General features: G+C 41.2%; 1 protein-coding gene across 13 annotated transcripts in view; it reads right to left on the minus strand.

Annotated features, from left to right (window-relative positions):
- The window catches only part of SGIP1 (SH3GL interacting endocytic adaptor 1), a 193,899-nt gene that overhangs the window by 47,249 nt on the left and 131,712 nt on the right, over positions 1-14,938 (minus strand). For 12 of the 13 annotated variants that reach the window (XM_072974259.1, XM_072974258.1, XM_015240188.3 and 9 more), the window contains 4 exons: positions 14,459-14,551; positions 13,011-13,085; positions 3,944-4,071; positions 2,874-3,000 (listed from right to left, as the gene is read on the minus strand). In XM_072974259.1, coding sequence (XP_072830360.1) covers positions 2,874-3,000; positions 3,944-4,071; positions 13,011-13,085; positions 14,459-14,551 — 423 coding nt within the window. Of the gene's footprint in view, positions 1-2,873; positions 3,001-3,943; positions 4,072-10,390; positions 10,874-13,010; positions 13,086-14,458; positions 14,552-14,938 lie in introns of all 13 variants that reach the window. The other variant, XM_072974266.1, reaches the window with a different exon arrangement.

Here is a 14,938-nt window from a genome sequence, read left to right on the forward strand (position 1 = left end):
TGAAGGAATATAATTAACAGTGAATTTAACAATAAAGAAAGATTGTTTTTATGGTGGTCTTTTTGTATTGGGGTACCAAAACAGGGTTTTGCAAACATTTTGAAAAATGACTATCACCATAGAAATAAAAAATAATAAATTGGGTGTTTACAACTAGAGATAATTCCCTGTTCATCTCTTAATGTCTAGGAGTTTGTTTCTTAGAATAACTTCAAGCATTTTCTCTATTTGCATATTAGTATTCGGATTTTTTTTTCCCAAAATCAAATAGTGAAGATCCTGTGAGCTTTTTTAGTATAAAAGGAGTTTACTGTATTTCATTGACTCTAATCTGTGCACTTTTTCACATTTTAACCTCTCTGAAATTGAGATGGGTCTTAAAATCAATATAAGAAAGTATTGCACCTTAACTCAGTTGGCAGCCCTCCCCTCCCTTTCTTAGTCACACATGAAATGATAGTGCATCTCCTATTGGAAAGTATCTTAAATTTAGTGAAGTACAGCTGCAAGGGAACACTTTATTTTTTGAATGTGACAGTGCACAGAAAGTCTTCTTTTCAGATGTGGCATCAGGTTTACTACGTTATAAATCATGGGTCTCGTGAAAGATTTCAGGCTCAAAGCCTTTCAGGGGCATATTCTTATACGACTCGTTGTGTAGGAAGAACAGGCTTGCTCTTAAAAAGTTAGTCCTCAAATTATATTAAACTCTGCAATAGGCAAGTCTAAATCATTAAGCGCAAACTTTCCACCACACTTGCCCAAATTTTGGCACAAGTGTCTTAGAAAATGCAAAAAAAAAAAAAAAAAAAAGAAAGTATTGTGATGGAAGGGACATGTTGAACCACCAATGTCAAGAATTTGCTGTTGAAATTCTCTGTCTCCCCCGAGCCATTTGACTACATTCAGTTGACATTCCAAGTCAGTCACGAACAAAGCATATCCTCTCCAAAAAGAGATCTACCAACACTGCACAAGGTCCTGCTCGGCTGTCATTGACAGTGTATGGACTTCAGAGAGAAGTGGCTGTCAGGCGACCCGCAGCAGCAGGAAATACAGAACAAGACAGTGAGGAAGATGGAAACCAAATAAAAATAACAGAACCAAACAGATTAAATCAGAATGCTCCTCAGCAATGAAGCAATGTGACTGTCCTCTCAGGTGACGTTTTTCTTTTTTCAGCCTCTCTGTGGTGAAAGAATGCAGCCTTAGCTGGGTTAAGTATCAAAGGCACTGGCCAGGATTTGAGATTTCTGCAGCAGAGAGCGTAAAAACACATTGCACAAAACACAGACACAGTTCCAATTCCCTGTGCGGTGTTCTCTTTGAATCTCAGTGAGTTGAAGGAAGATGTTAGATGGTCATCTGAGGTCACTTGAGGTCTGCGTTCTGAGTGACAGTTTATTATCCTAACTCTGAGCAACCAGCAAAATCACACGGAGTGAGTGGAACAAATGATCTTGAGGAAAAAGAGCAACAGAAAAACAACAGAGCGGGAGTGGGGGCAACGCTGTAGCCATGAGGAGTATTAAAGAGACTTCAAAACGAAGGTTGGGTGGTACAGAAACAAAACAAAACAAAACAACAACAAAAGCCAGAGAGAAATGAGCTAATAGGCACCTAAAAATAGGGAGCCCCAAATTGCCCCAACTGGTGATGCAGATAAAGAATAGACTTGGCTGTATGAATAATGTTAAATATCTATCTGTGATATTTGATGCATCATACAAAATTGGATAGCTGGCTCTATTTTCACCAAATCTGAAGAATTCTTTTGAGCTGGTCTGATTAAAAACATAGAGCACATGATATGATTGGATTTCTCTTTGGGGGCCTAAAAGGCACACCTTAACTTACTTCCCCGGGGTACTGGGGATTTCTTCCCCAGAAGGGCTTCAGGCTTTCATCAAATTACTTCTCACGTGGGCAACTCTGTAGCGTGCTCTCTTTGGCAAGTAGCAGCAGGAATCTATTTAGCTTTGGTTAATGATTCTCCCAAGCAATGCAGGATGGGCCAGCTGGTTTATAATACGGGAGACTTGGCAGAAGTTAGGACAAGAAAGGAAAACAACGGGGAAAATGAAATGGGAAAGCCCAGGTCGGAGACACCATGCAAATGTGAGAGGCAGCAGGAGCCAGGAAAGGTGGGGAAAGAGGTGTAGAGAGAGACCAGCCTTGGGAAGAGGGCAGATGCTCCAGGCAAAATGAGGCATTTAAACCTGGGAAAACCATCCAGCTGAGCAGCCAGTCTCAACTCTTCACTTTCATCACACCATAAGGAAAGAGGCACAAAAGGCATTTACTGAAAATGCCATCAGTGACTTATTTCTTGGGGAAAATTGACCACACATCACTGAAAAGCACTAGAAAAAATGTCAGAAGCTTTTCTCAAGTCCCACAATGCCCATGTTTACACCATCTGTCAACAGAAGGAGAACCGAAGTGATGAAGAAATGGAAGCTTCAAGAAAATAAAAGTTCTAAATTTTGTGATTTCTCATGTGTCACACCGTCAGAATTTAAATAAACGCTCTCCCCTCAAAGGAGACTATTTGCATTCTAAGAAATAATATCTAAATTACAGCATCTTACTTGACGATTTCTTCTTTATTTTTATGAATAGCTCTGTATGGAAACAGCCTAAGCGCATTCCTGCAAAACACAGGTGTTCGTATCCTTTTGTTTATTTGCTTAGTTAAAGCACTTTGCCTTCTTTGCTGAGAAGGTGCTTTTAAAAGAAGAGTCAGATGATAGTAGCAAAACACACAGCGAAACAATTTTGACCAGAAACATAAGATTCTAGGGTTTTCAGATCATTAAAAAAATAGCCAGTCAAAACCACAAATGGATTAAAAGAGAGAAGATAATTTTTACCAACTGTGGGAGTAGTGGCTGCACTCAAGGAATTGGTGGACGATATTGAAGAAGTGCTTTCAGCCCGGGCAAGGGGTGCTATCGGAGGAGGGCTGGAAGAATGTATGGGAGGGCTGAAAGGTCGGGGCTGCGGGGAGAAGAAGAGAAATGGAAAGTTAGAGTCACGGGTCTTCGTTCCATATTTTGAACATTTCCCAGCCCCAGATATGACAACTCGGGTTCTTAAGAGGACTGGCGGCACCATTTTTACCATGAAATTGGTTATATCTATATAGGAGCTTGTGGATGGTGCTAGAGGAAACTGAAACCACAATGCGCTACACTCAACAGGTACCTCACATTTAGAGAAGCTGAGGTCTGGGATGTGGTCAGTGATGTTTCAGGACGGCAGACTCACATGCCCTCAGGGACTAAGCAAGTAACATAATGTGAGAGTTCATACCCACTTAAAGATATCTGAGTACAAAATATTGTACTGTGCTATCTAAATCAAGTATCATGGATGTCACCAGTCTGTAAGTCCTATGTGTGGGTACCAAGGAAATTTACCTCTGCCGGAAGTCTTTTAATTGTTCACACAGAATGTTTTCCACCTCTCAGAATTAAAACACGTATAAGAATCTTCCAGAAAAAAAATCACTGGGCCACCATCCTCCTTTTTATTCAAGTAGTGTGCCTACCACCAATATCTCTGTAGTCTGGGGACAGAAATCAGGACTTTGCCTCCCTTGGAGTCTTCCAAAGTCAGATCCGTATGATGAAAAGAAACACCTCCTGTTCTTAAGGATTTAGCACAGCCAAGCATTACTATCTTAATTTGCATCAAATCCGCTATGGTGCTGTCCCACCATTTTAGACCTTGACTTGAAAGATGGCAGAGATCTGAGGATGACTGAAATGTACACTCTTACTGCAGTGACAATCTTTCAGATGCCACCCGGCAGGGCCATTTGGACAAGTACTGTAAGGCTTAGACCTGAAGTTATGATGACCCGTGTTAAGGCATTTTGGCTCCTGCTGGTAATTCCCACTGGATGTTTCTGAGCCAGCCAGGGCAGAAGGGAACATACCACATCGCCGACTCCAGGCTTCCCTGGAGGTAGCTTTGCCCGAGACGGAGGCCGAGGAGGAGGCGGAGGTGGGGTGGTGCTACTGCAAGGAACCAAGGGGGTGGCTGGCCGAGCAGGGGATGATGCACCTGAAAAACAAGCTGGCATTAAAAATGGCAAGAGACGTACGTGGCCAAAGTGCTGTCGTCATTTGGTCCCGCCCTCCCGGCTCCCACGGCACAACATCAATCACCACACTTCCTTCACTTCAGCAGTTCGTGAGGTCAACACTGGAGCACATGGGGTTTTGGGGCTTTTTTGGGGTTTTTTTTTTCAATAACGAAAAAAAATCACTCAGTTGAACTATGGTTGATGGCAGAAGCTGAAGCTCATTGCCTTTTGTTGTCATGTGACACCCAGGGAAAGGTAAATCCTTTTATTACTCTCTGTGAGGGAAAGTATATTCTTCAGACCCTTTTGGCTGGCTGGGTGGGTAGCTTTCATTTTCACCATGCACACAGCCAACTTAGGAAAAATTTTCTTGATTTTTACATATCCAGAATTTATGTCCAAGATGAAAATGGAAGTTCGAACTTGAAAAAAAAGAATGATCTTTCACATTTTATATACATATACATATATACATATATATATATATATATATATAAGTATATATAAACATGTAGAAGAGCATTATCCTTTTTACTGTACTTCGAAAACATGAGTGCTAACTTTGTAAATGTCAGCAAACACTGGATGGTAAGCAAAGGGACAAGCTGTAAGAATGGAAATCAGATGTTACGTGCATACTTTGTGTGTAGTGTCTTAACGGAAACACGTTGAATTTAGAGGATTTTATCTTTTGAAGGACGATGTGTGGGAATCTGTCTACGGAGAGGTTGCCCACGATGATTTCTGTGGTAATTTTTTAAAGAGCCTCTTGGATTTACTTTTCTGGCTGTCAATGACAAGCATGAGAAACACAGAGGACACACAGAGGCCGGCATGCACACTAATCAGCACACCAGGAGGGTCTCTGGCCTCGGGGGGCCGCCTATCTTCAGTCATAGTCTGGGATACGAGGGTCAGTTGCTCAGCAAACAATCTTAAGAAAGTCAAATCAATATTCCATATAGTTCTTATTCGTCAGAAACGTTCCAGCTACTCCTGAGGTTTTTTTCACTTTGGTTTGAAGCACAGGTATCAAATTATTCTAAGAAATTCTGCTCCAGGAAAGTGCCCGCCCCCTCCCCACCTCCCCGCCAACCCACTATAAATCTCTGCTGTTTGGAGAATCCTAGACCCACACCTCCATCTCCAGATTTTCACACTAAGGAGCTTTGAAGGTGAGCAGCGAAACCCAGCATCTCAGCATCTGCTTCCATCCTAGGAGAGTCCTTGGGGATGAACCTTGCTCCTTTGTTTAAACAATTTGAAATCTCGCGTGTGTTGTGTTTCTTTGTGCTGTTTATTTTAAGCATAATTGCATTAGTGTGAAACCCCACTAATTATTACCACCCATCCCTTCCGCTGCCTCCTCTCCATCACGACCACCCTTTCACTGTATTCTCACTTTTTATTTTATTGGGCCAACATCTCTACTAGGCCCATGAAATGCATTATCTATTTTATGTCCACAGTACGCATTGGAGGAAGGTACTTCTACTGTCTCAGTGCAAACTAAAGCTCAGAGATACTCAGTAACTTGCTCAAGGTCACAAAGCTCAAATAGTGTCTTAAACTCCAAGCCTGAGCTTTTAAATGCAGTGTCTTGTGGACTTTGGTGGTCTTCAGCCTCACATTTTGCACAAAGCCTGGTCTTATTTTGGCACGGGCAGATTGCATGAATTTCTCTCAAGATAAATATTCTTAGTTTTCAGCTAATCTTCCCTTGAATAAAGAATAGGGTACACTTTGACAGGTTCCATTACAAATAGATTTTCACCCAGAATATTTTCAGAAAACAGAAGTGATAGCAAAGAGATGGGAAATGAACCTTTACACAGTAACGTCTTTGTCAGGAAGTTCTATGGGGCTTTTTGGTGGGGGTTCTACTTCGCTGGGAACCCATGCTGCAGCTGGTTCAAAATGTCTACCCAAGGGTCTGTTTCCAAGAAACAGTCTTCTGAGTCAATTTCAGGAAAAGGTCAGCTGCTTATCCTTTTCCTACAAGTTCCAGAAGGGAAATTAAAAAAACCCAGTTTCAGTAATACTTGGGCAAGTAGTAAAGGGGTGCCATCCAAGCGTGTGGATTATTGAAAATACTGATGAGAAGTCAGAGGATCTGAGTTCTGGCTCCGCCGACTTCTTACCAGTTGTGGGACCTTCACCTTCCTGAGCCTCAGCTTCCGGTTTTAAGAAATGAGACCTGTTTCTACCTGGAAAGTAGTTGTAACAGTTGAAATGGAAAATGCTTATTAATGTATTCACTAAACTGTAAAATGCCATGATGTTGATGGTAAAGTTTGTGTTTTTTGTTGTAGATGCAACTGAAAACAAAGTAAAAAAGAGTTGGTTCACTCATTTCCTTTTCCTTTTTGGACAGCCTGCTCAATTCACTTTTTCTTCACTGAATTGATTAATTGATTTGTTGTGCAGTTCGAAGCCACCGAGGGAATGTTTAAGAAGCAAAACCTTGCTTGGCAGAGCTCACCAGTTCAGTGGAGGGTATTTCACAACTGAACTAAAGCTTCCCATGCTTCTGTGAGATTACACAATTATTGTGTATTGTACGGGTGGAGAGGGTTATTATATTTACATCTCTCTCCTCATTCTTTGATCTTCAGTTATCCTTTTATTTCCCCTTCAAGCAGTGTTTGTTCCCAAGAACGATGCTGGAAAATAACTGAACATCGTTTAACTTTAACATATACATTATTTGAGTTTTGTGAGTTCCAAAAAGTTGGCAACCTTTGACCTGCTCTCAATCCATCTGCTGCTCTCATCCTGAGGTTCCATCGTAGCTTTTTTGGTAAACCCTGAGAACCACATTTAACGACAGCTTCAACTTGCATCTGTGTGTGTGTGTGTGTGTGTGTGTGTGTGTGTGTGTGTGTGTGTGTGTGTGTGGTGGGGGTGGCGCAGGGATCGAGGGCAGCTGGGAAGTGGTAAATGGAACCCAACAGATCTGGGATCAGACAGATCCTGGCTTTGCTAGTTACTAGCTTTGTAACTGTGGCCAAGTTCTGTGTCTGAGCTTCCGTTTCCCTGCCTATAAAATGAGGCTGATACATCACAACGTTGTGAGGAGAATCAAATGAATTACAACATACACACTTCAAAATATGTAGACTCAAACACCCTTTCCCAAATTCTGTTTCTTAGAACACAGTTGCATCACTTTTTGGAGAAAGTTTTAAATATGTATGGGAATGGTTTCATACAAAGTTTCTTTTTTGGTGACCAGTTAGAAGCCCTAAAACAGTCCTGTCCAACAAAGCTTTCCACATGATGAAAATGTTCTAGATCAAGTGCTGTCCAATAAGATAGCCATTAACCACACGTGGCCACTGAGCACTGCACTGTGCTGACGGCATCTAAACAACTGATTTTAATTTTAATTTTAATTAATTACCATTAAGATTAAAATAGCCACAAGTGCCTGGTGGCTTCTACATTGGACACTGCCGTTCTAAAAAGACTTGTAGTTAGGAGATATATTTGTTTAATTCAACCCCTGGTAGCTCAAATTCATTTGTTTATGGGTATGTCTGTATGTATCTGGTGGGTTTAACAACTTTTAATATTGCTTTAGTTTCCCCAGTTGGAAACTGTTGCACTGAGCAATCTATCTTTATTAAATGCCTCTTTTTCCCTGGCCTCCAAATTTGCTGCGGGCCATTTCTCCACTCCACCCCTGGGCACACAGCCCACACAGGAGAAGTGATAGCCTTTGCCAAGAATCAGGGTCTGCATCCCAGGGAAGCAGTGTTTTGGCCAAACTATGTGTTTTTAACTTTTGCCGTAAGGAAATTAAAGTTCTTGTTGCAAACTCTTAAACTCCATCTTTTTCCACAGCAGGTAACTCTTCTGATTCCTGAGGCTGTGAGTACTGCCTGAACTCAGTCAGTGATTATCATCTCGCTGTGAACGAAACTTTAAAAGTAAGCATAATGGTATCCAGTTAAATATAGTCTGAGAAGTACAGGAAAAGTTCTTCTCATCAGGTTACGTGTTAGAAAAAGCAGGCAGTGACAAGCCTTAGTAATCGCTAACACATGAGACCACAGCCTATTGTTTTAATCCCAACTTTACATTTCTGCCCATCTGTGTGTATTTCATTAATAAAAGATTAAGGAGCAAATAAACTGGGACTTAATTAAGGAGATAATGATGCAAAGTTTTATTTATTCATGAGCTTCATTGGCCCAGTTCAGTCTTCCACTTAGAAATTCAGTCTTTTAATACCAGCAAAGTATAGTTTTTTTTTTTTCCAGCTTAATTATTAAGAATCAATAGTACTTACTGGTAACATTTTAAGGTAATTTTAAATAAAAGTCTGGAAGCTAAAACGTTAAAACAACAACAAAAATCCCAAGGATCCCAGAAAGCAACCTGTGCAGTATAGGTGGGTGTCAGTCTTAATTAAGTTTAAGATATTTTGTCACTAAACCTTACAAGCATGCCTGGGGGGCATAGCGGTTAAGAACACAGGTTTGGGATCAGACAGACCTGAGAATGAATCCCAAGTCTGTCACCTACAGCTGTATAAAGCTGGGCAAATTACTTAACACTCACCAGCCTCAGTTTTCCAATCTGCAAGATGGGGAAAATAAAAGTAATTACTATATGGGCTTGCTGTAAGGATGAAATGATGCACATAAAGCACCTGACATTGTGTCAGGACAAGAAACTGTGGCTGTTCTTACTGACAAAATGAAGGTTCCCCAAGGTCCTATGGTTAAGAAACCTGTTGATTTTTTTTAACACAATGTTTTCCAAACTTATTTGAGTACTGAATTACTTCTCCCTTTTTTTGGAGGAGGGGAACCCCTAATGATATAAAACACTGGTTTTCTGTGCAGTACAGGTGACTCCAGTCCTGTCCTTGACCAGCATGGACGCTCTCACTGCAAAGCATGGAGCAATTTGCAAACACAGAGTGAGCACCGAAGGATTCTGCATTGAAAGTGGAAGCAATGATGACTATTAGAATAGGGACAGATGCCTTTCCTTTCTGCCTCTTACTAGATCTAAATAACTTAAACTTGGCCGCCTCTTTCAAAACAAATAAAAACCAAATAGCCATTGACATCCCTGGGAACCCACAGGAACAGGAGGGAAGGCACTGGACGATCTTGGCAGACAAACACCGGCACCAGTGGAATAAACGATATGGAAGAAAATGCGTTAGAAAAACCTTGATATCTCTTTGGTATGCATGACAGTTCCCATCCTTTCATAATCAGAGAACAAAAAATAAAGCTTCAAATAAGGAAAATAAAAAAATCAGACTCAGTGTTAACATTTGCATTTAGAGTCCCAAAATGGACATTTCTGATCAACTGTCCCCTCACCTGTCACCATACTTAGAGTGGACCTCACAGGCTGATGAGCATGTTAAATGATGAAATCAGACAGCGGTTCATTTCAGTGGCAGCTCAATTAGGCTGGGGATGCAATAAAGCATCCTCTTTCTTGCTGTCCTCTAAAATCTCCTTTTCAAACCCTACTTCTTTTTCTCTGAAGTAGTTAGAGGGGTTGACACAGTTCTCCCTCAGTAAGGAAAAAGAAAAAAGAAGAAAAACAGAAGAAAACACATTGACCTACAAAAACTAGGGCTCCAAAAAAAAAATGCAAACAGATTTATGTAAGTTGAATAATGTCTGAGGATCTAATGTATAACTTGATGACTATAGGTGATAACACTGTATTGTGTGATTGAAATATCTTAAGAGAGTAGAGCTTAAATCTTCTCACCCCCCAAAAAGCACGTGAGGCGATGGACTGTATTAATTAACTTGGTGGGAGGAATCCTTTCCTAATGTATATGTACATCAAATCATCACATTGTGCATTTTAAATATCTTATAATTTTATTTGTCAATTATAACTCAACAAAGCAGAAAAAACAAAAAACAAAAAACAAACAAACAAACTAGGGTCCCCATGGAAGTATCTGACAAGGAAATCAGACATTTAACATGAAACTCCTTTGCTACGAAACTTGTCTTGCTAGAAGTTTCCTGAATTCTAAGCAATGACGTCACAGCTTTCTTTAAAAAAATATACACTTCTTAACTGCAGAGTGGAAAGCAGGGCACTCCTAGGGGCTGGGAGCGCAGGGCAGGACACATCCACAGACTTGCACTATGACTGCGAGCATTCGATGGACGGGACATGCCAAACCAAAGGAGGGATGGCTGAAGCTCTAAAGCCAACCGCCAGGCAGGAGGAGGGTGGTGCTCACACTGCAGCAGCCACGGCCATTCCCGGTCACACGAAGCACACGCAAACAGTAAGACGTACCACTGGCGGTCCCCGTACCACTGCCCGAGCCGGGTCCGGGGGACGAAACCACAGTCCTGTAGGTAGGTGGTGGGGGGGGAGGCGGAGTTGCTCTCTGTCCCAACCCAAAATCTTTAGGAGATGAGATTGTTTCTAAGTAATCATCTTTAATGAAGGTCTGCTCAGCGATTTTCTTCTGGACTTCTTCTAAATTGAGCGGCGATGGTACATTGCGAGGAGGACCTGGGGGTCCTGGGGGGCCTGGGGGCCCTGGTGCTGGGGAGTCAGCTGGGTTGTCTGATGCAGCTGGTGGAGACACCACCTTTTCCCTTGGAGTCAACTCTGGAGTGACACGTTCCGGGGATGTATCGGAAAAATGGACCCACTTTTCTTCTGTATTAACAGCAACAGACTTGGGGGACAACACTGGCCCAAAAATGCTGTCCAAGTCATTGATTGATGGTAGTTTTTCAATTTTGACCTCTGTGGCTGACTGGTCATTTCCTGTGGTTAAAGTAGTTGATTTTAAACTTTAATTGAGCTTGTTAAAATTATTGGTATGGGGAGTGGGAGGGATGAGGCAAAGCCTGGTAGCTTGCCTTGTGAGTTTTCTAGGTGGGCATATCTCACGATGAAAAAAATGTCTTGATATGGAGTTGAAGGGGAGGGGACGGTTCCCTGCCCCTACAAGGTCAGCATCTCCTTTCTTGCTACTATTTACCCTTAGTGTGGGGGTGACCGGCTTAGCTACTTCTGCCCTCCCTGAAAGTGCCGAGCATGCAGCTGCCCTCCGAGGCTGCCCACAAGCGTGCAGAGTGTGGTCATTTTGAGAAGGCAGTGTTAGGTTCACACAGAGGTACAGGCTCTGGAACCGCAAATTCCAAAAGGCAGGTCCCTTTTGAAAAATCTGACCTGCTGAAATACATAGGATCCAACAGAAAAAGAATTGATAGCTGAAAGTCACCTGCATGTTTAATAAAGATTGTCTAGCCTAGCTCACTGAATGAGAATGTTTGGTGAAACTAATTATATTATCTGTTAGTTGAAAAAAAAAAATCACATCATAATTAGCTGAATATCCTCCATCCTGAACACACCAGAAACACAGCACAAAGTTGACTTAAAGGGATCTCCCCACACATATACTTACAAACACACATGTATACCCCACACACCACACACCACACACAGAGGGATTGAGAAGACATTTACTACTCATTAGGACTGTTACATATATACCTGTTTAATAGGGAAGAAGATTATAAAAACATCTTTACAGTTTCTTTTTTCATCAAGTCTAACCTGTTAACATCACAAGCATAACTGGTATATATATCTGTAGCCATGAAACGGAAAAGTCTGTTTTGCTTAAGAATTAGCATCAGCTAAATCTTTTTAATTCTTATCAGTAATAAGAGAAAAAAATTAAAATTACCTTCTACAGTCAGCAGGAAATACTTGATAACAACTGAAATGTAAGGAAGTGTACTTTCTTTCAAATCGAGGTTATTCAAATGAGAAATTGCCACCTAAATAATTGCAAGGCATGAGCAGAAGCCACTTTACCTTTAAATAACCTTTTCGCTCTAAGAGCCAGCTTAGCATTTCCATATTCACATTTGAAGAGAGTTAACCTTCAAGGTTCCAAGGCTACGTACGGATAAATGAGATAGCCCACAAGGTTTACCGTTTTGTTGCTGGTAGATTTATTTATCTCTAACGTAATCATGGAAATACAAGGGGCCAACATGATTTGAACTTGCCAGCACCTTTACCTGTGACACTCTGGGTGACTGTGGGTTTGAGTCAATATAAGTCTCATAAACGACTCTGTCCTGTGTTTGCTCTTGTTGATAAATGCCCCACTGCAGCTCTCAGTGCCTAAATAGCTGAGGGTGACATGGCAGAGGTGATAAAGAACTATGTTCTGAGGACCCAGACACATAAAATAACTACTACCGCTTTTGATTTGCTAGTCCAGTACCACTAGGTAGATTATAAATTGTGGGAATATGTAGTATTGACTTTAATAGATGGTAGAGATGTGCCTTAGGAATTATCTGTCTGAAGGCATGCAGCAGTTCCTTGCCATAATTCATCCTCCTCACATCTCCCTTTGCCATGGGGTAATAAATACTCTAATGACTACTGGGAGAAAATCTCCCACCACCCAAGCGTACCTGTGCGTTGCACAGCCTGGGAACCATTTTATTATCATTGTGAACTATACGGTTTTAACTCTAGAAAAACATTTCTCAGTTCTGGGAAAAATGCACATTATGCCTTGAGAACTTTAAATTTGTAAATAATTCAAATGAGATCCAAGAAAAGGAGATGTCAATGAAACAATGGCTTTTGATACCGAGATTTATTTTTCTTTCATCTCACAAGTAAATGTGGCCTTCATTCAATGAAATTACCCAGAAGAAAAAAATCAGCTGAGAAAGTGAAACTTTTTGTGAAACCTGGGAGTGACACTTGAAAAGAAATCTGCGTAGTAAATTGTAATTGAAGTAAAGCTAAATGCAAACATTTTCATGCGTTGTCTAGCCCACAGCTTCTGACACAGCAAGGGCGTGTCGAGGTCCCGGGCCACTGCCGATTGCTACACCATCCCAGAACAGAAAAAAACAAAGCTTACCTGGGCCAATTGTTAAGGGGGAGCCTGTTCGGGGTGGGGTGGCTGGTACATTTTTTGGAGGCAGTGGTGGAGGTGCTGCCGAGAGATGAGAAGTTACAACCCTAAGTTACACACTATTCCTTACACGAGCAGGATTTGGGCTTTCATTCACAGCCCTGCTATTGAAAAAGGAACAGTCATTAATGGTCCAAATGTTTTTAAGCTCAAAGCTAAGGGACTGAAGCAGGACTCATTCAGATTCTTCTGCTTTATGATAAGAAATTGTCAAAAGAAAGTCATATGATAACAATAATCATATCATCCTTTCATTCATTCCTTTATTCAATAAACCTCAAGCACCGACTAAGTCACCTATCCTGTACTAGGAACTAAAGACATGGGGTTGAATACCAGGAGACTCTGCCCTCAAGGAATTTACAACTGAATGAATGAATATCGTGGTCACAGGTAATCACAGTCCAGAGTGTGAGCAGGGAAATGAAAACAGCTTGGGTAGGGGCTCCGGTGAGGGGCTTTAATGGAGTCAGAATATTCTCGCCTGGACTGTGTCTGGAAAGAGTCCTCAAAATTATATGTCTTCAATTTGGGTATATTTTTGAAAATCTGGGATCAAAATGACTTGAAGAGCGAACAGATGACTTAGGTAAAAATTACAGCTAAAAAAATCTCCCTGCGATAGAAAAAGTATCGTATTATGACCCCAACCCAGAAACTCATCCTTCTGAACTGGGCTTATTCCTTTGTGGGCAAAGTTCGGAATTACGATTTCAACAGGTACATTTATTTTTCTTATTCTTCCTTTAAATGTATGTTTTCTTGTCGCTGGCTACATTTGGCAGATTCCAAGAGTTCACTTTTCCTTTGGGACCTCTTTCCCCAGCCACCTGGAGTCGGGGTTGAGGGCACGCTGGAATAAGCAGGGTTGATGGCCTTGCTTTGAGATAAATTTGCCCTGATCTCCTGTCTCAGGGTCTGTCTCCCATATGGCATCATTTCTCTTGCTCTCCAATAATCCTTCTTTCCTCTCAATGTGTCCTTTCTATCCTCTGCAGCCTCTTTTGTTCTGTAGAACTAGAATAGACTGTATTTGAATTGGTCACCTCTGTATTGAGTGCTAGCCCATGCTTGGAGCACGGCAGATTCTCTAGCTGAGTTGCTTCTCACTCACATACAATGAATGAATAAATAAATGAATGAGCCTGTGGGCTGTCAGAAGAAGCTATGATTTAATGTTGATTATTTTACTTTGTTTATTATATTATTCCTGTCTCAACAAACTGTCCTAGGCCCCTTTAACTCTAAAACCTATTAAAATAACAACTCTTCTTAATAGTATACAGTCCAAATATGGCTTACGCAGACTTTCTAAGTGTTGCCTCAGTTCACTGTGCAGGCAGACAGTAAAATGAGTCACTTATTTTTCCAGACAGAGCAGACACGTAACTTACTTCCAGTGGGAAAAGGCCTTGTTAACTTTGGCGACTCCGTGCTTGGATTAATTGGTTGGCCTGGACCCCATATCTCAGGCTGATCTAAAAGAACTGGAAATATAAAAAGAAAATTTCCCAGGGTGAGTTCAGCAAAGAAACGCCCTGATTTTAGAACTTGAAATTTCAATTTAAAGTTGAGCTTCACAGAATTATTTCTGTCTTGCCTCGGTCCTAGCAAATTAATTCAGGGATGTGTTGGTCCTTATTCTTTTCAAGCAGAGAATAGACATAGGAGCATAATGTGTGTGTGTGTGCACGTAGAGCTAAATAAAAACTTGCAAAACAGAGCGTCTGCGTTCTCTTCCTGGTTGGTCACTTAAGGACCCTCTAAATGTCAATACAATCCATGTACTGACTCTGGCACCCACTTGAAAACCCAGGCATCACTCCTGTGGACATTTGTTTTAAGTTGGTTTCTTTAAAGTTTGCTATGAATAT

The sequence above is a fragment of the Vicugna pacos genome, chromosome 13 (genome assembly GCF_048564905.1).
Source record: "Vicugna pacos chromosome 13, VicPac4, whole genome shotgun sequence".
NCBI lineage: Eukaryota > Metazoa > Chordata > Mammalia > Artiodactyla > Camelidae > Vicugna > Vicugna pacos.